Raw genomic sequence first — 23,961 nt, 5'->3', positions numbered from 1 at the left:
AGTGTGAGGGCGGTTTCGAACTTCGTTTCCAGGTCGCTACTTCCCATCACTTTAGCCGCTTGTGCCATTTGCCGCATACATTCTTCAAGGCGCCGGAAAGCTCTGATCAAACTTCCCTCGTAAACTTCAGTCATTTTGCTTCATCAGAAATAGGTAGTTAGTTGTCTGATTGAATTTGGCACGTTGCGGGTTTGGGACATGAACAAGCTTACCAGATATCTGCAAAGGATTTGCCCTTTGCCCACTCGAACATCACCTCCATAAGTTCCCATCGGAAGCTCTTCACGTATTCGTCTTCATTCACAGGCAGTTTTGATTCCTGGGAAACTTTAGCAATGATTCTAGCCTGGGCTTGGATGTCTCTGAGCGGTTTGGCGAGCTCCTCATTGGTAATGGCAGGGGTGTCCTTGGCATTTTCTTCGAAGACAAATACGCTTAGTGCTGCGGCGCATTGCTCAGGTGTGAGATTATTGAAGAAACCGTTGAACAACAGCTCACTGAGCATAAGTTCGTCACCACTGCTGATTTCACAAGCAACTCGAGCCTTGAGCTGTACGACTTCATCTTCGTTGATGAACTGGAACCGGCGAAGTACTCGTTTACGGCATTTCAACTCATCCATCTGGATTATCGACATGGCCTCGGTTATCTTCTTTTTAGTCTCCTTGATTTTCTTGACAAGCTCCACCTTTGCGGCATACTGGTCGTACAATTCTGGAAGCCGAGGAGAGTTGTGTAGCGGGTTAGATATTAGACGTGATTCCAGAACCTCGATTTTCTAAGTTTCACTTTAGTACCGGGCGTTGCAATGAGAGGGTGTGGGAAGATTTCATACCCTTAGTAATCTCTTGAACTCATCATCCGTAATGTTCATGTTTTCAATGGGGTCAAGGAGCGCCAAGCCATCAGGGAAGCGTTGCTGGATCTGCATAATCTGCTTCTTGACGGCCTTTCGGCTTTCTTCTGGTTTTAGGTTGCTGGGCATTTTGATTTTCACCATAGAAATTGAATGTATACAGTTGAGGAGGACGGGAACAACTTCTAGCTTCGAAGGCTCGCCCTTGTTAGCTGGTTTGACACCAGGTGGCAAAGGCTGAACACCTTTTGATTTTAGGAAAGAGTCCTCTGAAACTGGTAGTAGAACGTCTACTATATAGCTCTCACGAGGCTCGTACTCTTCACGCGGGGCGTTCTTTGGTGGTTTTCGCGCTTGGCAGTTGACCACCACTGACCATCCGAAATCAAAGTCCTGGTATTTGATGTGGATTAGACGTCCAGGCTTGAGAAACGAAACGCAATAATTGGGATGTGTTATCACAGCTCTCATATCAGAGTTGTAGGTATCAATTTTCTGTCGAAGGTCATAATATTCTCGTATTGTGCCTTCGTCTTCAATTGTCATCGCATCCCTAGAACTTTCGAGCTCAGCCAGTTCTGATGAAGTTCGTTAGTAAATCGTTGGGTAAAATCAATTCAGGGTATAAAATATTCACCTTTTTCCAGACCAGAAACACTAGCTGTATTTTGGAACTGGTAGAAACACCGTTCAAGCATGAACTCAGGTGATATCCCTTCCACACGAAGCAAATTGAGAATCATATTATAACCGAGATGGAAAGCTGAATTAAGCTTGTCCTGCTCTCCGCGAACAATATCCTTGGCAACAGGAGGGTCCATCTCTTCATCAACCATCATGATAACAAGACCACGGTCATCAAGGCCTCGACGACCTGCACGTCCGGACATTTGGACAAATTCCGAGGATGTTATCCATCTTGAGCTGACACCGTCAAACTTGCGAACGCTTGTGAAAACAACGGTCTTTGCGGGCATGTTAAGACCAATAGAGAATGTTTCAGTCGCGAAGAGAACTTTTATTAGTCCTTCTTGGAAGAGAATTTCAATGGTTTCCTTGAGGATGGGCAGGAGACCTGAGTGATGGACACCAATACCGCGCCGGAGAAGGGGTAGGATATGTTGGATCTGGGGTAGATCCCTATCCTCTTCTGAGAGGATCTCAATGGCGCTGTTAAAAACCTTAGAGACCATCTCCTTTTCGGAGTTATCGTTGAATGCCAGTTTACTCATCTGTAGAGCAAAAGCCTCACACTCTCGTTTGCTGAAACTGAATACGATAACTGGATGGTAGTTTTTCATCATGATCATCTTGACGATTTTGTAGATATCAGATGGCCCATTCTTGTCTCCTCCTTTATTTGTCTTCTTGTCTTTCCCTTTCCCTTTCCTTTTAGCCATGGCATCCGCAGGGTCTGCTCCTTGCCTGTCTGCAATCGAGCTCATGGCCTTTTGGAAGTTCTCCTCACGGAACACACCTTTCTCATCAACAACAAGATGGATGCCCTCGGCTCCGGCAGGGAAAAGATAATGTTGAAGGGGGGTCGGACGGAAATCTGTATATACAACGTGGCATGGCTGGTTGTGCATCTTGGTAACCCACTCTGCAAACTGCATCGCATTCGGGATGGTAGCCGAAAGGAACACATATCTGACTTTGTCTGGAAGTAGGATAATGGTCTCCTCCCAAACGACACCTCGGGCTTAAGCAGACGTTAGCCATGTGCATTGTGCAAGAACGGTAGACATCCTTACTCTTATCTCGCATGTAATGAATCTCGTCAAAAACAACCCAGGCGACCTCACGCATAATCTCTGAGCCTCGGTATAACATAGACCGCAAAATCTACAGGGACATTAGCTCCGCGTCCAACTGATTATTCACACTTTGATCCTACCTCAGTAGTCATGACAAGACAAGTAGCAGTGGGATTGATGGTGACATCACCGGTCATCAGTCCAACATCACCAAACTCAGCCGCAAATTCTCTGTATTTTTGGTTACTCAGAGCCTTGATTGGGCTCGTGTAGATCACCCTCTGGTTATTCTTCAAACACTGAGCAATAGCATATTCGGCAACCACAGTTTTTCCAGCACTAGTATGCGCAGAGACAAGGACACTCTCTTCCCGCTCAATAGATGCAATCGAGACTTGCTGAAAGGGGTCGAGGGTAAAAGGCCACACCCGCGCGGGCTTCTCTGGCGGCTTGTGCTGGGAGATGGGGATGTAGTCGTAGCCCGCAGGCAGGGCAACTTGATGTCGTACTTGATGGGATAGCACCACAGCTTTCCCATCTTGCTGACCCTGAAATCCAGCAGACGCGGCAACTTCACGGGACTGTTCTGTTTCAAAGGTATCTGCCACCACTGGCTCTGGCTCCTGGTCAACCCGCAGGCGCTTTATGTCCGGCTGGTCATCCTGGACTTCTGCTTCTGCAGCATCACTCTTGTCCGCAGCGGGCTCGACCGGCTCTGGCGACTCCGTTCCGTTGGCTGTCGCTACATTTTCTGACTTGATGTCTCCGTTTGCTCGTCGCTTCTTGTTCCTGGCCTTTCTAGGTCTGGGGGGCTCGTTGGTGGCATCGTTCAAGCCTGGCTTGTCCTCGAACACGTCGAATAGGTCGTCCATTGCGCTAAGAGTCTAGCAGCTTCAGTGCCTATAGGCGTCTCCAGAGCTGCCTAGGCCTCTCTTTTGCACTGCAGCACCGTGCCAATTCTTGCTTTTCTCTCCCTTGCTCTTCTCCCAGCTATCGGTTTCCAGGCGCATGTTCTACCCTCCCTCCATCATAAATTTTAAAGTTCCAAATGGATATATATAAAAAAAAAAAAGCTGTCGGACTTAACTTACTCCGTTACCGGATTACATCATCCTCACGTGATTGTACCAGACTTGCCTCTTTTTGGCGAAATCGTTCGATGCGTTCGAAGCTCGCCAGCATCTTTTATTCACATTCTCCGAACAACGAACGACACCAGCACCGCCAACAGTCAAGGTACGCAGCCAATTCGTGCTCAGGGACAGAGACACGCCAGCTGACGCCTTCTCCAGATGTTTGCCCGTTCTGCTATCCGCGCCAACACGGCCGCCTCCATCATTAGCCGTCGAGGCTTCCACTCAACTCGCACCCAGCTGGGCTCCGGCTTCCACTACCCAGAGGGCCCTCGCTCCAACATCCCATTCAACCCATTGACCAAGTTCTTCTTCCTCAGATACTGGGGCTTCATGAGTTAGCATCCCCATCTTCGCTCTCTGCAATGTCGCCTGCTCTTTGGCTAACCTATTGAAATAGTTACCGGGTTCACTCTCCCATTCGCCATTGCTGGTAAGTTCCAACGCATGCTCTTCGACAACACGTTTCAATCTGCTAATCACAGTACGTTATTCAGTCTGGCAAACGAAGAAGTCCCGTTAATTTCGATTCCCTCCTTGTCCTTCTACGCCGAGTCCTTGTTGCTATCCTAGAATTACTCACAAATACCCTATCGCATCATGGGTGGCTCGGAATACCTGGTCAGCTTGTATAAAGATTAAATCAGAATTAAAATATTGTATTACTTCCGATATCTTTGCTCTCTCTCTATATATATATACGTTTATCTTATCTCTACATTTGCTCCTTGTTGGCTGCGTACTGGGTAGTTGACTCTCGGCTCTGCCCGTTTGTAGTTGTGATGTTTTTCGAGATGCGATCATTGGCTGATCTTGATGGATACAAAAAAGTAAAAATCTGGCAACCAAAACCCATACAAACCACCAACTAGAATGAATATCAATATAGCCGACCGATAAGTACCTGCAGCATGATTACATGCTCTATATTGATTACTGCATGGTAAAGATTCGTCTCCGGTCACGATGCGCAACCTCAGAAATATTCGCTTTTCTGAAGTCCCGCTGCTTGGTGGGCTTCCGTTGGCCGCCACTGCGTGGGATGCCTCAACGGACTCGCTGATATGCGCATTTGGCCCGGCGGAGGATAACGCAGTGATCGAGCTGAAGAGAAAGCTGCAGCATGAAGATGCCAATCCCGAGGCGCTGCCTGGGGACATGTCCCTGATTGCATCCTGGGACGCGCCTTGCCCAAACCCAGACATGAAGTGTGATCGCATATTGTCTTTGCAGTACTTCCCCGACACCTTGATAATATGCTTGGTACTTGAAGGTGGAGATATTATTATCGTTCGTGAAGAGCCTCAGCCAGGAGAGGACAAGATTGAAATTGTTGGCAGCGTTGATGCCGGTATATCTGCTGCCGCTTGGTCTCCTGACGAGGAGCTGCTGGCCATCTCTACAAAGGCAAACACTCTACTCTACATGACCAGAGACTTTGAAGGCGCTGCGGATATTGCTTTAAGCCAGGAAGATCTCAAGATATCCCAACATGTCTCCGTGGGCTGGGGAAAGAAGGAGACTCAGTTCCAGGGGAAACGAGCGAAAGCTCTTCGAGATCCAACAATGCCAGAGAAAGTTGACGAAGGAAAACTAAGCGAATTTGATGACGGGAAAACCACTCTCAGCTGGAGAGGCGATGGTGCATACCTCGCTCTCAATAGCATTGAGACTGGCATTCGTCGAGTTATCCGTGTCTATTCTCGAGAAGGTGCATTGGATAGTGTGAGTGAGCCAGTGGATGGACTAGAGGGTGCTCTAAGTTGGCGGCCATCGGGCAATCTCATTGCTGGCATCCAACGGCTTGATGATAGGATCGATGTTGTCTTCTTTGAAAGAAATGGGCTGCGACATGGCCAGTTTACTCTTCGGTTATCAAATGAGGAACGACTAAGCTGGGCATCCAACATCACTCTCGCCTGGAATGTTGATTCAAATGTGCTTGCAGTCCAGTTCAAAGATAGGATCCAGCTTTGGACAACAGGAAACTATCATTACTACCTTAAACAAGAAATCTCACTATCAATCGATGGGGCATCACCACTTTGTACGTTCCGCTGGCATCATGAGAAAGCGATGCGTTTCACCGCAAGCTCGCCAAGTATGTATAGTTCAAGTATCCTCTTCCTCTGTTTGGGTATCAATAAAATTGCTAACATCGTCTGAAGCCTCGTTGATTGATACCGATTGGGTATTTGAGGTTGCGGCTGGTTCTACTATCATTCCTAATGACTTTGGTTCTACCGCTGTAATCGATGGATGTAGGTCAAATATACTAGTCTATCTCTAGAAGACAATTTATTAACCGATCTGTATAGGCACCTTAAAGTTGTCTCCGTTGAAGGTAGCAACAGTGCCTCCCCCGATGGCACTTTGCGAGCTTGCCCATGACTCAAATATTATTGATGTGGCGTTTAGCAAGACGAGCGCAAAAATTGCTATCCTCGGTGCAGCTTCATTTACGATCTACACTTGGAATCTCAAGTCCACCTCTCCCCTCGAAGCAACACTATACTCCTCACATGCCATTTCTCCGTCCAGGCGCCCTAGGCTAATCGCTTTTCTTGGTGAGGACGATATCTACGTAGTAACGCAAGATGAATTTGGCGGAGAAGTAGTTGAATGGACAGGATTACAATTGAATGCTTCCAAACCTGTCTTTCTTCCTGAGGAGGGAGTTCATATATCCTCTATTTTCCCCGATTCTGAGCAGGAGAAACTTTGGATTGCCCACATATCTCCGAGCAAACGAGTCAGAAGTTATAGCTTTGTTCGAAACAACGGAGCCGAGGACTCTTCCGTTGTTACATGGCAAGATGGGCCCGCAACCGACACCAGCTGGGCCCGTGCTATCCAAGTTCCTAGTGGGGATGTGAGTAAATTATACCATCCAGAATGTTGAACATTTTAGCTAACTTGACGTAGGATATATTGTTCACGCTTTCTCGGTCCGGAGCTCTGTATGCCAATAAGCGATTGCTCACCAAGAGCGTTACATCTTTTCTCCTGACTTCTGCCCATCTGATCTATACAACTGCGCAGCATCTACTTAAATTTGTTCACATAACTAAAGTTGATGGTATAGCCAAATATCCTAACCCAGCCAAGCTATATATATATATATATCTAACGATTTGGTGCAGATCTTGAAATACCAGGGGACACCCCAGAAGAGGATGAGAGGTGCCGAAGCATTGAGCGTGGAGCCAAATTAATTACTGCCATGCCCTCTAAGCTCGGCCTTACCCTGCAGATGCCTCGAGGGAATATAGAAACAATCTACCCTCGAGCTTTTGTCCTGGCAGGTATCCGTGGCTACATTGAAAACAAGAAATACAAATCAGCCTACCTGGTTTGTAGAGCACAGATGGTGGATATGAACATCCTCTATGACTATATGCCCGAACAATTTTTGCATAATATACCGCTCTTCCTTGATCAAGTGAAGAGGGTCGAGTTCATCGACGAGTTTCTATCTCGCCTAAGGTAGGTTTATTATCCGTCTATGTCACTGCATGGCCCAATTTATCTAACCACATCTCATGATAGAAACGAAGATGTAACGAAGACAATTTACAAGGATACTCTTAAGCTTTCGCAGCCGACAGAAGCCTCTCGAGGCAACGCTCCCGGGTCAGATCAGGCGCCGGCTATCTCCTTCGGTAAAACTAAAGCTGAGAACAAAGTGAACAAGATCTGTGATGCGTTTATAGCCGTCCTTTCTCACCGAATTGATACCAATCTTCAAAATCTGGTCACCTCGCACGTTTGCAAGTCTCCCCCAGATCTTGATGCTGGGCTCAGCCTTGTCGCCAAATTACGCGGTACGTCCCAACCCCTTCATACTGAATTTCGTAGTATCTAGCTAACGCTGAAACAGAACGGAACGCAGAACAGGCAGAGGAAGCAGTAGAGCATATGTGCTTCCTTACAGATGCCCACCAACTTTTCAATTATGCACTAGGTCTATATGATCTTGAGCTTACGTTGATGGTGGCTCAACAAGCTCAACGAGTAAGTGAATACATAGTATGAAACCATAAAATGCTATACTAATTGTATTTCAGGACCCGAGAGAATACCTCCCATTCCTTCAGAAGTTACATGGTATTTCAGAGCTTCAACGCAAGTTTGAAATTGACAATCACCTTGGTCGTTTCAATAAAGCATTGAAGACTCTACATGCATTGGGCTCATATGATGATCTGAAATTGTACACAATCAAACATGGCCTTTATAAAGATGCATTGGAGTTGTATAAGTACCAGCCAGAGCTTTTGCGGGATATGACCCAATTGCACGCAGACTACCTATACGACCAGTCAAACTACAAAGAAGCTGCTATTGGTGAGATTCCCTCCTTCTCTTGTCTCTAAATGAATGCTCATTCTAACTTTTTCTACAGCTTACGAATCTCTTGGAATGTTCAAGCCTGCTTATGAATCGTACAAACTGGCACATATGTGGCGAGAATCACTTTACTGTGCAGCCTTAGTTCCGCTATCAGAAACCGATATGAATGAATTAGCCACATCCCTAGCCTCCACGCTCACAGACGAAAGTAAAGACTACGTCTCCGCTGCACGTATTCAATCGGACTACCTTCATGATATTCCTACCGCAGCACGACTGCTTTGCAAAGGTTCTCAGTTTGGCGACGCATGTCGGCTACTTGTCCTACACAACCATCAAGACCGAGTCTCCGAAATTGTGGACCATGGCCTTACAGAAGCAATGGGAACTATGACCGAACTTCTAGCAGACTGCAGAAGCCAACTACAAGCACAGGTGCCACGGATACAGGAATTGCGAGCTAAACGCGCTGCTGACCCTCTGGGCTTCTATGGTGGTGACCCAACTGGTGCTGGCGCTGGAGACGTTGATATCCCTGACAATATTTCTCTTGCGCCAACGGACGCAAGTACAATGGCAGGTAGGAGTTTGTTCACCCGATATACTGGGGGAAGCAGTACGTCACGGGCTAGTAGCCGGATGAGGAAGAGAGAAGAACGCAGGCGTGCAAAGGGGAAGAAAGGGACTGTTTACGAAGAGGAATACCTCGTAAATAGCGTGAGGCGGCTGATTGAGAAGGTGAACAGCTCAGTTGAGGAAGTGGAAGCGTTGGTCCAAGGAATGCTGAGAAGGGGGATGCGCGAACGAGCAGCTGTAGTGGAGAAGAATCTTGATGAAGTTTTGAGTATGTGTAGGGATTGTCTGAGTGATGTCTTCGAGACCCCTGCAGAGGCCAGTTCGGATGCGCAGGATAAGGAAGATGAACCTCCTGCTGGTGCGATTTCAAGTGGGGAACGAGTTTATCTGGAGAGCATGGAAGCTCTCAGGGGCAAAGGGAGGGAACCCCCTGTGGTCAAGGCTTTTAAGAAGCTCTCTTTATTGGGTGGATAAAAACAGGGGACAAAAATCAAATGGATGATGTGCAATGTATATACGGCTTCCGCCTCTTGTACGTTATAGCCTAACATGAGAAAACGAATATCCCGATATTTATTTCTTTTCTTATTAGAAAGATATACTCCATCAGTAAAGGTATAAGAAAAAAGAAAAAAAAATGGAAACGCCTCACAATCAAGCAGCGATGGTCAATATCTCGCCAGACTCGCTGACAAGATGCTCTTTTTTACTAATTGGACCACCACCAACGCCAGTCAGGAACACTCTTCCTACACCCTTGGAAAGTAGCTCGGCCGCTCGAGGGTCGATGGATTGTTCGAGCAAGTTTGTGTTCTTGATGTCTGCCGATTCCCAGCCCTCGGTTGCGGATGTCAAGATAGACTTGAATGTTCCCAGGACGCAATCAGCATCTTTTTCTAGGTAGTATATGACGGCATTTGGGCCAGCATCAAAGGTATATGCACAGACTGAGCGTCCAGCTGCACGATTTATGTCATGGACAGCCCTGATCGCGGCACGAGACGTATCGTTCAAGTAGAAGGTTGGTGGCCAGGTATCCAAGTTTGTGGCATGGAAACCATTGCTGTCTCTCATTGTGATTTCTGCAAAGGTCTCGAAGTTGCGCTCCTGGATTGACTTCTCAATTGCAGTCATACGTTCCGGCACGATGGACTGAGCACGGCTGGGAAACAGGGTTGATGTAGCAACGGTCAACTGCATTCCTTCTGTGCTTGGTACTTCTTTCTGTGCACCACTGACCACCAGAATAAGGGCTCGCATCTCTGGCCAATGACTCTCGGGGGCAACTTGTTCGGCTATACTGTCACTGCCATCCTCCTTTTCGCCAGCTCTCCATGCAACGTATCCACCCATTAGCGAACGACAGGCAGAGCCGGATCCCTTGCGGGCTATTTTGCTCAATTCACTAGCCGACTGTGGTAACTGGTATAGATCCGCAACAGCGCGTACGAGAGCAGCAAATCCAGCAGCTGAGCTGGCCAGTCCAGCTGCCGTGGGGAAATTGTTTTCAGACACAATGCGGAGTGGATAGGTAGAGAGCTTGGGTAGAGATGGGTCCGAGGATTCAATTTGTTGTCTGAGAGACCTTAGGTCTGCAAGACAGGCAAGAGTTCGCGGTGAGCCCTGGATGCTATGTGGTTTGTTGTTGAGGGTGAGGCTGTCGCCGTCTGCGGTGGGGTACTTTGAAGAGCATGATGCCGTGGTGTATGCGCGAAGAGAGCTCTGGGACAGTGTCACCGAGAGTGAGGAATTGGTAGGCAGATTGAGAGTGGCGTCTCTCTTCCCCCAGTATCTGTACAGGAAATTGAAGGTGGTTAGATATTGTCCATGAACGGTTTGCTTCTCTGCTTCACTCCCGCACCGGTCAGAGGCTCTGCTTACTTGATAACAGCAATATTGACCGGCGCAGTTGAGCTGGCACGGTAAACTCTCTGGTCATTAGCTGCAGCCATCTTCGGTCTCCTGGCCGTATGGATCAATCCTGTGTGTAAATTGGAAGAAGCCTGCGGGTAAAGTTGGGGTGGTAGTTACTTGGTTGGGTTTTGGGTCCTTTTTTTTTTTTTTGGCGGGGTTGGGATGAAGGCGTTCGGAGGGAGCAGACCGACTCCAAATATTCAACCAAACCTAGTGGTTGCTAATAACGCTACTATTGATTGACCTGCAGACGCCTTAACCAAGTGATTGAGCGAAGAGTGACTGTTACGTTGATTGGTCGATGGAGACCTCCAGTAAGTGACAGCTGTATTCATATGCTACGAATAATCCATTGACCTGAATGAAGGATTTGGATACTAGTAAGTCAACACCATCAAGCCTGCGAGGCAAAAGACACAGATTAGTATAAATATTCGAGGCATTTTTGATAATTCCTCTCTTAGAGTGCCGACATCCATGAATGGCTTGGCTTCGCCTGTTCTGCGGTCGAGATACCCGCCACCTTCTATGGCCTATGCGGATTCAAATTCACTCATAGAGTCTGGGTTTTCGGAGGAATCAGCATAGAGGTCCCATGAGGCTGAATATTTTAGCAAGACACCATGCTGTCTGATTATTGTCAACTGCGTCTCCCCGCCTTTGAGGCTGGAGTATCATGCGATTGAGCGTCCTTGTAGTTTTTTGTCGACGCCCTCGGAAAAGGCGACAAATCAGTGAGCGGCATGGAGGATTGGATTTCAGATATGAGTCTTCCAGCATACCGTCATCTAAATCCCCAAATTTGACAGTAGGCCTTGCTGATCCGAAGCTTGATAGAAATATGTTGTGTGGATATTCGTCTATCTGCATGCTTTTAGAGTCGGGTTTAGGAAGTTTGGGGAATTGGCCAAAGAGACAAGCCGGCGTGAACGCACTGGGTGTTCTGGAAAACTAGATGCGCTTTGAGGACCGATTTCGTAAAAATGGCTGGTAGATTAGAGTTAGAGAATAGTTCCCCATACGCGCAGTCACCACAGTCACCACATATCCAGTCCATCCATTCGAGACTATGCGCTTGTTCATGGATAGCGGCGAAGAGGACTAATCTTCCACATAGCCCTCCTCAATAATATCCATAGCTTAGGGAATATATCTGCATTCCTGTATTGCCGAGTGCTGGTGCACTCGTAGCGAGCGGTCTAACGCCCGGCCTTTTATTGCAACGCTGCTATGCCAGTAGAGAATTCAAATACATCAAGGTCTGCCGACTAGAGGATAGTTTGATATACAATTTATTGGCTTCGGGCTTTCCTGATCGCAAAAAGGTGGTATAATGGCAGCTTTGTAAAGTGATGGCCCTTTGAGAATCTCAAGGAGCTTGTAAAATGACTTTCGGCTAGTCAATGTATGGCTGATAAGTTTGCCATATAGCCAAAAATTGCAAAAATTGCATTTGCGAGAGATCTTGTTACTTTTCCAATAAACCTGTAAACAAGCAGTAATATTTGATAGAGAGATGAGGCTGGAGACATAAACACTGGAAGGCTCAAGGTTTGTGAAGTTTAATATACAACCTTATGATTAAGCTAGAGCTTAAATTGACGACATGGACTATATATAATCCGTAAATTGAAGTTAGAGGTACCTGCCCGTAGGAACCTTTATTGGCATTCCAGTGGTTACCTAGGCACTTGTCAAGAGAAGTTGGGCGCTTCTTTTTAACCTGCAGCTATCGGGAATGGAGTAGTTGCTTATCATCAATTACAATCCTCTGCACCTAGTTACGACTGATAACCCTTTTCCGCGATTAACCCAGCCATGGGCGCCAGCGTTAGCACACCAGTTCCACCTCCAGAGACCAAGTCGGCGCCTGACGGCTGTCCAGTTGACCACAAGACTCGAGAGATCTGGCTGGCTCAGAACAAAAACCCCCCACCGCACAATATTCCTTCTGAGACCCCTAATGAACGTCCAGCTAAGCTTCAAAGGGCTCTTTCTACGGACCGCGAAGTCAGTAGTATCCCACGCGCATTACCATCTAGCAAACCAGCTTCTGAACGATCACCTCCTACATCTCCATACGCGCAACAACCAGCAGTAACGGTTGCATCACACGGAATACCCTCAAATGCGGAATCTGAAACGGGCACCGATGGCAAAACCGGGAACTGGATATATCCGTCTGAACGGCAATTCTTTGATGCGTTGATGCGCAAAAATAACACTCCGTCGTCTACCAAGAATGCCACTGAACTCGCTACGTCTGTGGCATCGATAATACCAATACATAATGCTGTGAATGAAAGAGCTTGGGCGGAGATATTAGATTGGGAGTCAAAAGGGCCTGTGTCAGATCCTGGAAGCACAAAATGCGGCGGGCCAAAATTATACTCATTTCGGGGATTAGGTGCCGAGACTCAATATCTGAGCCCTCGTGCAAGATGGAATGGACTATTGGGTTATCAACTTCCTTTTGACCGGCACGATTGGGTTGTTGAGCGATGCGACGGCGCAAGGTTAGAATATGTTATTGACTTCTACCAAGGAAAGTCCGATCGGAAGGGAGATGGAGGGAAGCTGAACTTCTTTCTCGATGTTCGGCCGAAATTAAATTCATGGGAAGGTTTAAGAATGAGAGCTAGCCGGTTCGTGGGCCTATAACTGGCTGCAGGATTTGCGATAATGACACTAAGGCAATGGCGCCTGAGATTGTAATATATGTGTAAGATATGTATATGTACGGAAGGGGAAAAGCAAAATATCTTAGATGATTCAACTCCCGTCACATCACGGCCAAAGCAAGTGGGGTATTAATATAGCTGATGAGCTCTAGATCCATAGCAGATCAGGAATGGTAACATATGAAATGTAAAACAAGTGGTAAATAGAACGCATGCGCCGTAAACGCCTCAGCAAGCAGTATGGGGAAATGGTACAAATCGAAGACTTGACTAACCAGTCTACCTTAGTATCGGGTTACTCAACCCAGTACAACGGCCAACACAATGATAACTAGGATGATAGCCATGATAACTAGCAGGCAGCACATCTTGTTTCGAGCATTCTTCTGATGCCTGCTCGCAGTCCGAAGTTCCCGCTCTGCTCCTCGCGTGTCGTCTCTTGTGTTGTATACGTTCTCGCTGATTATGTCGATTTGTCCACCTTGTTCTCGAACAATGTGGCCAACATCTCGGAATAGTTCGTTGAGTTCCCCGACACTCTGTTCAATGTTCCGGATTTCAGCCTCGCGTTCGATAATGAGTGCTTCTTGGAAATCAACATCATCTTGCGAGGCGAGACGAGGCTGTTCCTGGAGTTGCTGTAAACCCTGATTCTCCTCGCCTTCAGGGACAGTGTGCGCAGTAGACTCCTCTATAGCTGTTCGTGCAGCTGCAGTGGATGCACGTTGTTTCTCAAGGGTGCGGCGCTGGACAGCTTGAAATTCATCAAGAGTAGATTTGAATTTGGATGAAAGGTTGTCTTGGGTCCACTTCTGAGCGGGCTAGGAAGGCTGTCATATCAGTAAAACAGAGCACAACATCGTAACTATCAAGTGCATTGCCGATTGCGCTTACAGTAACATCCTCCCATGCTTGTATCTTCTTGATCCCTTCTCCGGCCTCCCGGAACCCCTCCCTAGTTTCCTCTAGTAGGTTGTGTACTCGCTCTCTCGCACGGTCTGTATCACGCTTCGTCCCAAGAAGCGATATTTGGTTGGATAGCCGGGTGGTATTAGAGGTTAAAGTGAAGATCTTATTAGAAAGAAAGTCCGTCAAGCGTTGAAATTCCGGGTCGTCGTGATACTCAGAGTCCGCTTGGCGCCTGCCTGCCGGCTGCGCTTCCAGGGATGACAGTCTATCGAACGACATCCCAGCTATTATGTGAACCTGAAGCGAAGATAAGAAGGCAAATGGGTAGGAAGGAAAGAAGCCGAGATGTGTGTTATAGAGATGGATGGAAGAGCGAGATGCGAATTGTTGCTTGTTGGTTGGATGTTCCTTGAGCCGGAGCAGCGAGCGTCATCATAGACATGAGACGCGTGTCATGTGACAACTGGTAATTGGCCAGGCTTCCCGCCGCTTAACCTTCCATTCTTGTTCCAGCCCCCATTTATCAATCGCGAGTATAAGCGCCGTCTTTACCGCTAAGCGCCACAACAGGCTATCAAGGGAGACATCGGAGCGTGGCTGGAGCAATGTATAGAAGTATGCTGGCTGCTTGGGGTATTGCCAGTCTGATTAATAAGTACGGCTACATATTTTGACAATACCCGCTGTAGACCTAAAACGACCGCATGTGCCATTTACTCTTAGCGATATCGTAACCCCTACCGTTAGCATTGCTGGGGTAATAATGCTGTTAATCAAGCCGATAAGTTGAGTTGCTGCAGTATCCAGTAATAGCATGATTAAGCTCGCCAATTACTTGTATCTCTTCGACCATATTCCTCCTAGAATGCTGAAAGACAGGAAGTAGCTTTGACTTACATAATCAGGTACATCCTGCGCCATATGAGGCTGGCGCCGAGCTAAGTGGCTTTCCTTGTTGACTTGCCTTCCGCGAGGAAAAAATAAAAATAAAAAAAAAAACAGCGAGTTCGTGATGAAGAGCAAACCACAGAGCTGTTGAAACCGAAGCTCATTACCAATTTAAATCTATTCCTGGACTAAACCGACGGGTACAGAGTACTGCCTACGCTAGTTGCTCTATGTGGATGTTTCAGCTGGCTATATACCATTAGCCTCCAGCTCCTTTTGTCTTCCAACATCAAGCTATGCGATAATCACCAAACTATCTCCTGCGCGAAGCTCTCCAACCGCCATGGCAGCGCCCGTCAAGTCAAGGCCGTATAGACGGATATTAACGTCTACACTTCATAGAAGATTTGTACACGCTTCAGCTTTTGTGCTTCTTGCGTGTTATGTGATTTCATTTTTCATTGGGGTTAAGTCATCGTGTAAGTGCCAGTTTGGATGCGCATTGCCAGAACTAGAACATCCACTAACTACTTCATCTCAAGTATTTTGGTCATGGTTTCCTCTCGGGCCCTGTGGAGTTCGAGCTCTTCTTCTCTTCGTTTCGGGGCTATGTGTGTTTATACTACGGGTCGGGCAGATGCACGTTGGTGCGCGTATCGCAACCTCTCATTTTCACAATCTCAGACTTGCTATCCTCTCTTTTAACTCCATACAAACCGTCGTCTGGTACCTGTTCTCGGCATGGTGGTTTAGCGAAGTCTATAAATGGTCTTCCTCGGCCGATGCTCAATTGAACTGGGTGAATCCCGGAAAGTAAGTGATGAAAACGGATACGTTAGCCTTGATTAAGGACTGAATCTAACACTATGAGAAATCAGGTCATATGAACGATCACACCTGAACGAACGACCGATATATCTTCATTGTTTTTTCATTATGCTGGCTCTGGTCCAGTCATCAATACATCTCTACTTTGACATGGATGAGGTCCCTGTTCCTGTTGCGAAGCGAAGTCCCTTAACGACCAGCCGGAGAACGCATCGACTGGCCCCTCTCTCTGTGCAGTTTAGCAACATTGCGCCAAATATTCTATTTGAATCGGCCATAATTGGCTCTGCGACTGCAGTTATAGGTCCAATACTCTACATGCTCTTCTTCCGTCGGACCGCCTGGAGCTGGACACTTTACTTTGCAAAGCTGTTTTGGAACTTTCCTCGATCAGCAGCTGATCCACCCGGTCTACTTCCACCGTCCAATATAATGTTCCACCTGCGGTCTGCGACATCAGGGTCCCTGCTTGTGATGCTATGGCAGATATCAAATTTCTTGTTCTCTGCATTCCTGGGTCAAGCGCCGCTGAAGAAGGGCAATCCACTCACACATGGTGCAGCAGACCCTAATGGAAGCCTTATTAATGGACTTAAGTCAAAAAAGGAGACAGTGCTAGCCTTTGCCTTTTGGGAGCTTTGCCTTATCAGCCAAGAATTTCCAGACAGACGGAAGGAAATATTCAGAGATATTGATAGAAGCGGAGGCTCAGCGTGGAGTCAGATATTAAAGGCATCAGAGGATATTCTCAACGGAATTACATCTAGAATACAAGAGTATCAAAACCCTCAGCCACAAGCTGCAGGCGCTACCGATGGCCCAAAGGAGTCTGGGCCAAAAACGCAGGAGATGGTACAAACTCTGCCTCGAATTACACAGCCATCCAAGAACGAGAATATCTTACTTGCCTCACCCAAACCCAACACTCGGTCGGAAAAATTTGAGGCTGCGTTTGGCCCCGTAGCTAAGTCTTATGGACAATCACAGGATTGGACGCCTGCAGCAAAGGCCAGAGCTCGTGCAGCTATCACTCACGCCTCCAATGCTCTGTTAAGCCCCGAGCAGAAGCGCACTATATCCAATTCGGCACAGGAATTAAAGCTCCTGACGAGTCCTCCGAGTGCAAGCGGTCCACCTAACCCCATAATACAACAGTTCATGAAGTCCCCAGTTGGGTTACCTTTCAGGCAGTCATTCGCGAATCGCCTACGAGGGATTGCACTAGGCTCCCCGCATTCCAAACTTGCACCTATTATTGATGCTACGGAGTCTCTCAAATGCCTGCTTATAGCTAGTTTGGAGGAAGATCAGTTTGGCAAAGTCCAGGCTGATGTTCCTTCTGTGGTTAAGCTGTTTACAAAAACGATCATGGTTCTAGAGTCACTTGTTGGTAAGGACGGGCTGAAACCCCACTGGAGCGAAGTTGACTCAGAGAGCTTGGATGGAGTGCAACATTCGCGATCAGTAGAGCAGGTTGAAATTGTGATTAATGCTCTTAAAAATGGGTTATCGGAACTATTGGCGGCGTTCAGCTTATATTTGAACGAGGTTGGTGTTGTAGGACAGGATTTGCAACTAGCAAGAGAAGCAGCGAAGATAACTGATGTATAAATGAGAGCAATGCTAGATGTTATAATACCCTTTATTCAAATCATCGACAGATTCGTGTTCTTTCATAGTAACCCTATTTACTGTTGTCATTTGTAAGCCGTCAGTGGATGTTGCAACGCATAGTATTTTGTCAAGTAATACTTATTTCAATAAATATTATACTAGTTCCGAAGGAATATCATTATTTACTAGCTATTTCTAACCGAAAATAATCGAAAGCAGTTCTTGCATAGTGGTGTAACAAGGGAACAGCGGCCTATAATTAGGTTTATATAGGCCGCTAGTTGTGATTATATACATGACTGAACATTTGAAGCCATAATCGAATGAAACAAAACTCATAATACTGCATTTCCAGCAACACGCAACAGCCATCTTACATCATTTGCCCAGCCGCCTTCTTCGTCCGCGGGGATAATTTTCATGGTCGTTGAAAATATCTCGGTGTCAGAGCAGGAGCCATCATTTTTTTCCGTTCCTGAGTCAGATGCAGTTTCTAGCTGATCTGTAGGGTTTAGCTCAGTTGTTTCTTGCGTGTTGCTGTCAATATTGAGGTTTGTTCTCTGTCCCGGCCGGTAGGAACCATGAATGATAGGTGGCTGGACTGATTCGTCTTCGGAGCCAAAAACGGTCCATTCAACTAACCTATCTATCCATGAACCTAAACCGAAACCACGCTCCCGAGTGAGACGGTGCACCTCAATTTCGCTAATCTCTTCGTCTTCAGAATCATCCTCGCTTAAATCAGATTCATAGTATTCCTGAGATGCAAATGGAAGCGTGCTGGTTTGCCCAGTTTCATTATTGTCGGTATTGCCGTTTTCTGGTAAATGGGTCTGCAAAGCAGCTAATTCTTCCCGGATTGACTCATCTAGAAAATCAGGAACCAGCCCAGGAATGTCCCTTGATCGAGGGGTAACGATACCGGACTGATGAGAATGCCCTGTAGGGAAAGATGGTGTCATAGCAAGGTCAACTCGACTGGAGCGTTTGCTTGCTGCATGTGAATGTGAACCCCTCCTTGACTGGGCGAGAGGAGTCGACATCCGCGACCGGCGACCTTGAAAGTCCGATCTCCCACGACTATGGGTTTTCCGTCCATCTTCGTCATGTGAAACGAGACTTGTTGAGCTTTCTCGTTTGACTAACCATGACTGGCCCTTTTCTTCACGAGTTGATGACGCCAGCGCCAATCCAGTCCGTAGTATCCATTCTCCATCTTGGATCCGGGGTGTGGATGTTCCACTAGATCCCATCATTCCGCTTCGGGGGTTGTAGCTCTTAGATCGTCTGTGATGGCGAAGTTGTTGATGATGTAGTGGCCCTGCAACATCGAGTGCATATAAACGTGATTCACTCAAAAGCATTCCTTGAGAGTCTTTCTTCTTTCTCGCAAGGTCCGTCTGGGAGACATTTCGCGATTGAGATAGAAGTGACGGTGTTGGAGGTACAGATACACTGGAGAGATATGAGCTGGTCATAGTATGGGGCTGATATGTACTCTGCTCAGTGTCTATTCCCGCTCTATCTCTGTTGACAAAGGAAACGGGGTTTTCATCCTCGGTATCATCGAGAGGGAACCGGGAACTTAATGGTGCCATGGAAATGTGTTGTAACGATGTGTGGGAGCGGCGGGAGCGAAATCCACACGATTTGGAGCCGGGTAACGACTATTTAGAGATGTTGGGTGTTAGATACTCTTATACCCTACAGCACATGGGTATTACGAACCTCCATCGTGGTAATTGTAAAAGGGCCTCCTGTATGTAGAGCTCGGCCCAGGGGAATGAAAATACTCAACGACCGCTAGTAGGAACAAGTCTTGCCCAAATTGTCAATAACCAAAGAGACTTTCAAGTAGTTGAGTCCTTATCTAGTCACAGGATAAGTTGAATGAGGTCCTCAGGAACTTTTGATACAGGTTTGGACGTGGGGAGAAAGCACTAGGCGCTAATCCTAAAACGGATAAAGCCCCATAGAGCGCACGGACCATAAAGTCTTATCGATAAGCACCCGACAAGGGAAGAGCACGTGAAGGTACCTAACAAGCTGCGGGTGAAATGAAGAAGATGGCATTGTAGCATGAAGGAGGGCTTGATGGATAAAAGATGTAACTAAAGAGAAAACAAACGCTCTGACACCAAATAATCACATTTCTATTACGCTCTGCCCTTTGAAGTGGCACTTTAGCGCAGCAAGATCCAAAAGGCGAAGGTTCTAGCACAAAAGGAGTCGAGTAACACTCAGACAATTCGGCCCTTCTGCACTACGAAGGATTGAATAGCCGATATCGCAGCCCAGAGTCTGTTCTCAGCTTCTGGGAACACCAGGGATCGCTTTCCATAGAAAACCTCATCACTGACTTCCTCGGGGTGCCGGGGCAGACAGTGCATGAAACGCCAGCCCTCGTTAGCTCCTCCACGCCTTGCGAGTTCGCTGGTAACCTGGAAATTTTCGAACGCCTTCAAGCGCTGTAGTTTCTCTTCTTCTTGTCCCATTGATACCCACGTATCAGTTACAATCACATCTGCCTTCTTGACCGCTTCTTCGGGCGAATAGGTCTGCGTAAGGGAACCGGGAGTTTGGACACCTTCCCCTGCATGTTTGACTAGGTCAACAATATGAGTGGGCATCTCATAGCCTTTGGGAGTGGCAACAGCGACATCCACACCCATTTTAGTTGCTCCAATGGCGAGGTCAAATAGCACGTTGTTTGCATCTCCAACCCATGCAATCTTCAACCCTTCGAGCCCCAGAGAGGGCGACGTACTCTGACCTGGAGTCAACTGAGGTGCAAAGGTTTCTTTAATTGTGATGAAGTCGGCTATGGTTTGCAGTGGATGGAAGGTGTCGCACAAAGCATTTATCACCGGAACGGCTGAGTGCTTGGCGAGATTGGCCACGTCGGAGTGTGGACCAACACGGGCAACAATACATGATACCATGGAGGAGAGAACTACTGAAGTGTCGTAAAGAGACTCATTAACCCCTAATTGGATATCATCTTTTCCGAGAAACATCGGATGACCACCCATCCGTGTCACCGCCGCTTCGGTGGAAACTCTAGTTCGCGTGCTCCGCTTGTGGAAGACCATGGCAACCGTTTGGCCTGATAATGCACCTCTGAGAGACTGCGGGATTGACCCGGATTTGATTGCCTGCTTATGGGACAGGCCATTTCGAACTAGAGCTGTGAACTCAGCTGGGGTAAGGTCTGCTATCGAGAGGAGGTGTCTGGGTGGTATGGCCGAGGGAGTAGCGTATGTTCGAGACTGAAGCTTTGCAACGTGCCCAATGCATCTTCTTCGAAGAATGGAGTGCATATTTATTCGATCTGTATATCTCCGAGTTCAATCTGACGGTCTTGATTGCTCACTTCGAAGTTATTGCCGTGACAGCAGGGGTACTTGAAGTCAATAAATCAGAGCAGTATAGAGAACAACTCCCGGTCAATCGGACTAAAGAAAGGACAGTCAAAAAGGGAAGCGAAATGTTTTAACTTGCTCAGCTGTCCTTTCTCAACGTTCGTGCTACTTCAAAAGAGTCATCAAGCTTGACAGAAAGAAACACTTCAATATTGGGTTTCATTATGTAATCAGAATAATAAAGTGGAGCCCCAGTCACGCGCGCGCTAACGCAAGCGGGAAAACCGCAGCGGCGCTTCTCGGCCCATTAGTCCTCGTCGCTTGTCGTCATCGAGCAGTTGAGAGAGACAACATGCAACCCCGGAGTGTTGAAGGCTATGGAGTGTTTGGTTCGATAAAACATACCTGAGACCGCTCTTAAGACAGATAACGATGACCAACACTACGGTCAGCCCTCCGCCAGGGGAATGGCAATCTCCACAGCCATCTAGCCACCGGGAGGCTGTGGTAGCCCACGATCACGACCCAGCTCTGTCGGAAACCACACCACTACTTGCACACAGACACGAAGGCCTACAGGAGGACGAAGATGATTCCATAGACTCGATATCTCAGCAGAAGAACCGTGGGCTGCGATGGCCTACGGTGATCGCACTCGTCGTTCTCTGTCTCTCAGTCATTGCCATTCTAATTCTGAGATTTGCCGCGCCATCAATGATGAAACAATATGCCCAAGAAGCCACAGTTTTCAAGCCAACCGGCCTCTCCATCACAACTTTTACTCCCTCTGGTATAAAAACGAGGGTGCGTGGTACCGTTGTTTTGGACGCATCTCGTGTGAAGAACCCAACTGTCCGAGACCTTGGCAGATTTGGAACATGGATAGGGCACGAGGTCGAATCTGAAAAATCAGAGGTGGACATATATCTTCCAGAGTATGAAGATGCTCAGCTAGCCACTGTTACTCTCCCTCCGATCAAAATTAATATTCGGAATGGATATCTTAATGAGATCGATTTTATCGCAGAGATTGCAACGGGTAATCCCGATGGAATCAAAGGGGCCGTCAGTGACTTGATTGAGGCCAATATCGCCCAATTGAGCCTTAAAGGAATGGCGAGAGTTCCGTTGAAATCTGGTCTTTTGTATTTGGGGTCACAATATATAACAGAGACTGTGGTGCTGCGAGGTCTGGTGGCCCGTCCCCCCTACTGCTTTTTGATATTCCCTCGTTCTCATCATTTTCATGTTTCCTTTAAGGACTCAAGGACATAAAAATTTGCCTGACCAAGTGCTAATACTGCCTTTCAGATTTCTCCGTTCTCCCCGATTTCAATATCACAAACCTGGACATCCATGAGAGTTCGGGCCCTGGAAAATCGAAAGCCGTAGTTGCTGATGTGGCCGTTGCAATTTCTAATCGGTACCCCATCCATTTGCAATTACCACCAGTCGAGTTTGACATATTCGTCCCTAGCTGCACCCCCGATGAAGCCTACATTATGGTGGCGAATGCCACAACCGATTCAGTGAATATTGAGCCAAGAAAACCTATAACCATATCTATGCATGGCTTCGCCCCTAAGGTTCCGCAAAAGCTTATTAGCAGCTGCCCTGGGACTACAGCATCACCGCTTGATTTATTGATAAGTAAGTACATTCGTGGGCTCGTTACCACAATTTACGTTCGTGGAGGATCGATGGTCTCCCCAACTGTCCCTCAGTGGTTACAGGAACTGCTGAATAGTGTTACTGTTCCATTCCCTTTTACCAGCCCAGGATTTTCACGATTAATCAAACGCTTCTCGATGAAGAACGTTCAGTTTTACCTTCCTGACCCATTTTCAAAGCCTAATACCCCAGAGTCTATGCCAAAGGTTTCAGCTTTGGTGCAGGCTGTCGTTGGTTTACCAAGCCATCTTAATGTTCCTGTGAATATTTCACGAGTTCGTACTAATGCTGATGTGTTCTATCATGATCACAAACTTGGCATTATCAACATCAAGGAGTGGCAGAATGCAAGAGTTCAACGAGCCGTGGATGACGCGGATGGAAACCCAATAATGGTAGTAGAGTTCGACATTCAAAAGGCACCCCTGCAGGTTACAGATGAGGATCTCTTATCCGAAGTCTTACAAAAAATGCTCTTCGAACGCCAAGGTATCCCCCTTCGAGTCGATGCCCATGTCGACGCAGAGCTGCAGTCAGCCCTTGGCGAGTTTATCGTCCGAGACATTCCTTGTGGTGGGAATATTATTGTTCAACGTGAGTCTAATCTACTACAATAAGAGGCACAGGAAAGATTTCTAGTACTAACAGCTCTAAAGCACCATACGGCTCCGGCTTTACTCTCAATGATATAAATCCTCATATGCAGTCTATCAAAATTATTGAAACCACGAAGAACAGTGTACTCTCCCGGATTACTGTGGATTTCACCAATCCAACCAATTATACTGCCCATATGCCCTACTTTGACATTAAGTTGGTTCACAATTCAAGTGATGTTGCGCATATCATCGGGCACAACCTTCATATACACCCAGGGCAGAATACAAAAGTCGAGATTGATGCGCTGTGGAACCCCTTGGAATCCGGTGGTGAGGAGGGTGCAACAGCAGGGCGGGACCTCGTGTCAAAATGTGTCTCGGGTAACGTCCATCGATTTGAACCACTTTCTAAATAAAGAATCTAACCGCTTTCCAGGGAAAAACACAACCGTTGCCCTCAAGACCTATACAAACACTATCCCATCACTTCCTCGACTTGGCGCAGCGTTGTCCAGGTTTGAAATCGAAGTTCCTCTCCCTAGGCTACGCCTTCCTGGTCAGGGTGATGGAAATAGCGGACCGCTGATCAAAGATGCAACGGTATTATTTTCCCTTCTCCAGAGTTTTAACTCCTGATTCCCTACTCTCCGCTGCGGGACTGTTTCCGTCACCGAGCCGGAGTTCGGGTTGTGCTGGTTTAACATCATTCTTTCCCCCGCTATGCCGAACCGTATACCTTCCTGAATGCCGTTTTTCCTTTTCCTTATTCTTGGATGGAAATCTCTCAGAAAGCAAATGTTTACTTGGCTCTCCTTCCGAG

At 47.2% G+C, this 23,961-nt stretch overlaps 9 protein-coding genes across 9 annotated transcripts; 4 read left to right on the top strand and 5 right to left on the bottom strand.

Annotated features, from left to right (window-relative positions):
- Positions 1 to 208: 208 nt before the first annotated feature.
- On the bottom strand, positions 209 to 3,485 carry ARB_01604 (uncharacterized protein; the record flags this gene model as incomplete). The annotated part of the gene is made up of 5 exons (XM_003012050.1): positions 209 to 778; positions 836 to 1,434; positions 1,494 to 2,558; positions 2,611 to 2,701; positions 2,754 to 3,485. 5 exons carry the CDS (start codon positions 3,483 to 3,485, stop codon positions 209 to 211), a joined length of 3,057 nt encoding a protein of 1,018 aa, XP_003012096.1.
- A 1,227-nt stretch (positions 3,486 to 4,712) lies between these two features.
- ARB_01603 (uncharacterized protein) lies at positions 4,713 to 9,149 on the top strand (the record flags this gene model as incomplete). Its single annotated transcript, XM_003012049.1, has 9 exons — positions 4,713 to 5,793; positions 5,858 to 6,007; positions 6,065 to 6,618; positions 6,672 to 6,825; positions 6,890 to 7,232; positions 7,296 to 7,570; positions 7,612 to 7,760; positions 7,814 to 8,093; positions 8,152 to 9,149. The coding sequence occupies 9 exons, from the start codon at positions 4,713 to 4,715 to the stop codon at positions 9,147 to 9,149; spliced, it is 3,984 nt and encodes a 1,327-aa protein (XP_003012095.1).
- A 180-nt stretch (positions 9,150 to 9,329) lies between these two features.
- ARB_01602 (uncharacterized protein) lies at positions 9,330 to 10,627 on the bottom strand (the record flags this gene model as incomplete). Its single annotated transcript, XM_003012048.1, has 2 exons — positions 9,330 to 10,467; positions 10,557 to 10,627. 2 exons carry the CDS (start codon positions 10,625 to 10,627, stop codon positions 9,330 to 9,332), a joined length of 1,209 nt encoding a protein of 402 aa, XP_003012094.1.
- A 1,780-nt stretch (positions 10,628 to 12,407) lies between these two features.
- ARB_01601 (uncharacterized protein) lies at positions 12,408 to 13,250 on the top strand (the record flags this gene model as incomplete). The annotated part of the gene is made up of 1 exon (XM_003012047.1): positions 12,408 to 13,250. The coding sequence occupies one exon, from the start codon at positions 12,408 to 12,410 to the stop codon at positions 13,248 to 13,250; it is 843 nt and encodes a 280-aa protein (XP_003012093.1).
- Positions 13,251 to 13,569: 319 nt separating this feature from the next.
- ARB_01600 (uncharacterized protein) lies at positions 13,570 to 14,458 on the bottom strand (the record flags this gene model as incomplete). Its single annotated transcript, XM_003012046.1, has 2 exons — positions 13,570 to 14,091; positions 14,165 to 14,458. 2 exons carry the CDS (start codon positions 14,456 to 14,458, stop codon positions 13,570 to 13,572), a joined length of 816 nt encoding a protein of 271 aa, XP_003012092.1.
- A 1,246-nt stretch (positions 14,459 to 15,704) lies between these two features.
- Positions 15,705 to 17,506, top strand: ARB_01599 (uncharacterized protein; the record flags this gene model as incomplete). Its single annotated transcript, XM_003012045.1, has 2 exons — positions 15,705 to 15,880; positions 15,946 to 17,506. 2 exons carry the CDS (start codon positions 15,705 to 15,707, stop codon positions 17,504 to 17,506), a joined length of 1,737 nt encoding a protein of 578 aa, XP_003012091.1.
- Positions 17,507 to 17,844: 338 nt separating this feature from the next.
- On the bottom strand, positions 17,845 to 19,107 carry ARB_01598 (uncharacterized protein; the record flags this gene model as incomplete). The annotated part of the gene is made up of 1 exon (XM_003012044.1): positions 17,845 to 19,107. One exon carries the CDS (start codon positions 19,105 to 19,107, stop codon positions 17,845 to 17,847), a length of 1,263 nt encoding a protein of 420 aa, XP_003012090.1.
- A 642-nt stretch (positions 19,108 to 19,749) lies between these two features.
- On the bottom strand, positions 19,750 to 20,829 carry ARB_01597 (uncharacterized protein; the record flags this gene model as incomplete). The annotated part of the gene is made up of 1 exon (XM_003012043.1): positions 19,750 to 20,829. The coding sequence occupies one exon, from the start codon at positions 20,827 to 20,829 to the stop codon at positions 19,750 to 19,752; it is 1,080 nt and encodes a 359-aa protein (XP_003012089.1).
- A 474-nt stretch (positions 20,830 to 21,303) lies between these two features.
- ARB_01596 (uncharacterized protein) lies at positions 21,304 to 23,777 on the top strand (the record flags this gene model as incomplete). The annotated part of the gene is made up of 4 exons (XM_003012042.1): positions 21,304 to 22,060; positions 22,183 to 23,136; positions 23,199 to 23,471; positions 23,578 to 23,777. 4 exons carry the CDS (start codon positions 21,304 to 21,306, stop codon positions 23,775 to 23,777), a joined length of 2,184 nt encoding a protein of 727 aa, XP_003012088.1.
- Between the last annotated feature and the right edge of the window lie 184 nt (positions 23,778 to 23,961).

This window comes from Trichophyton benhamiae (genome assembly GCF_000151125.1).
Source record: "Trichophyton benhamiae CBS 112371 chromosome Unknown contig01094.0, whole genome shotgun sequence".
NCBI lineage: Eukaryota > Fungi > Ascomycota > Eurotiomycetes > Onygenales > Arthrodermataceae > Trichophyton > Trichophyton benhamiae.
Note: the sequence above shows the minus strand (reverse complement) of the source record. Positions and strands in the feature narration are given on the sequence as shown.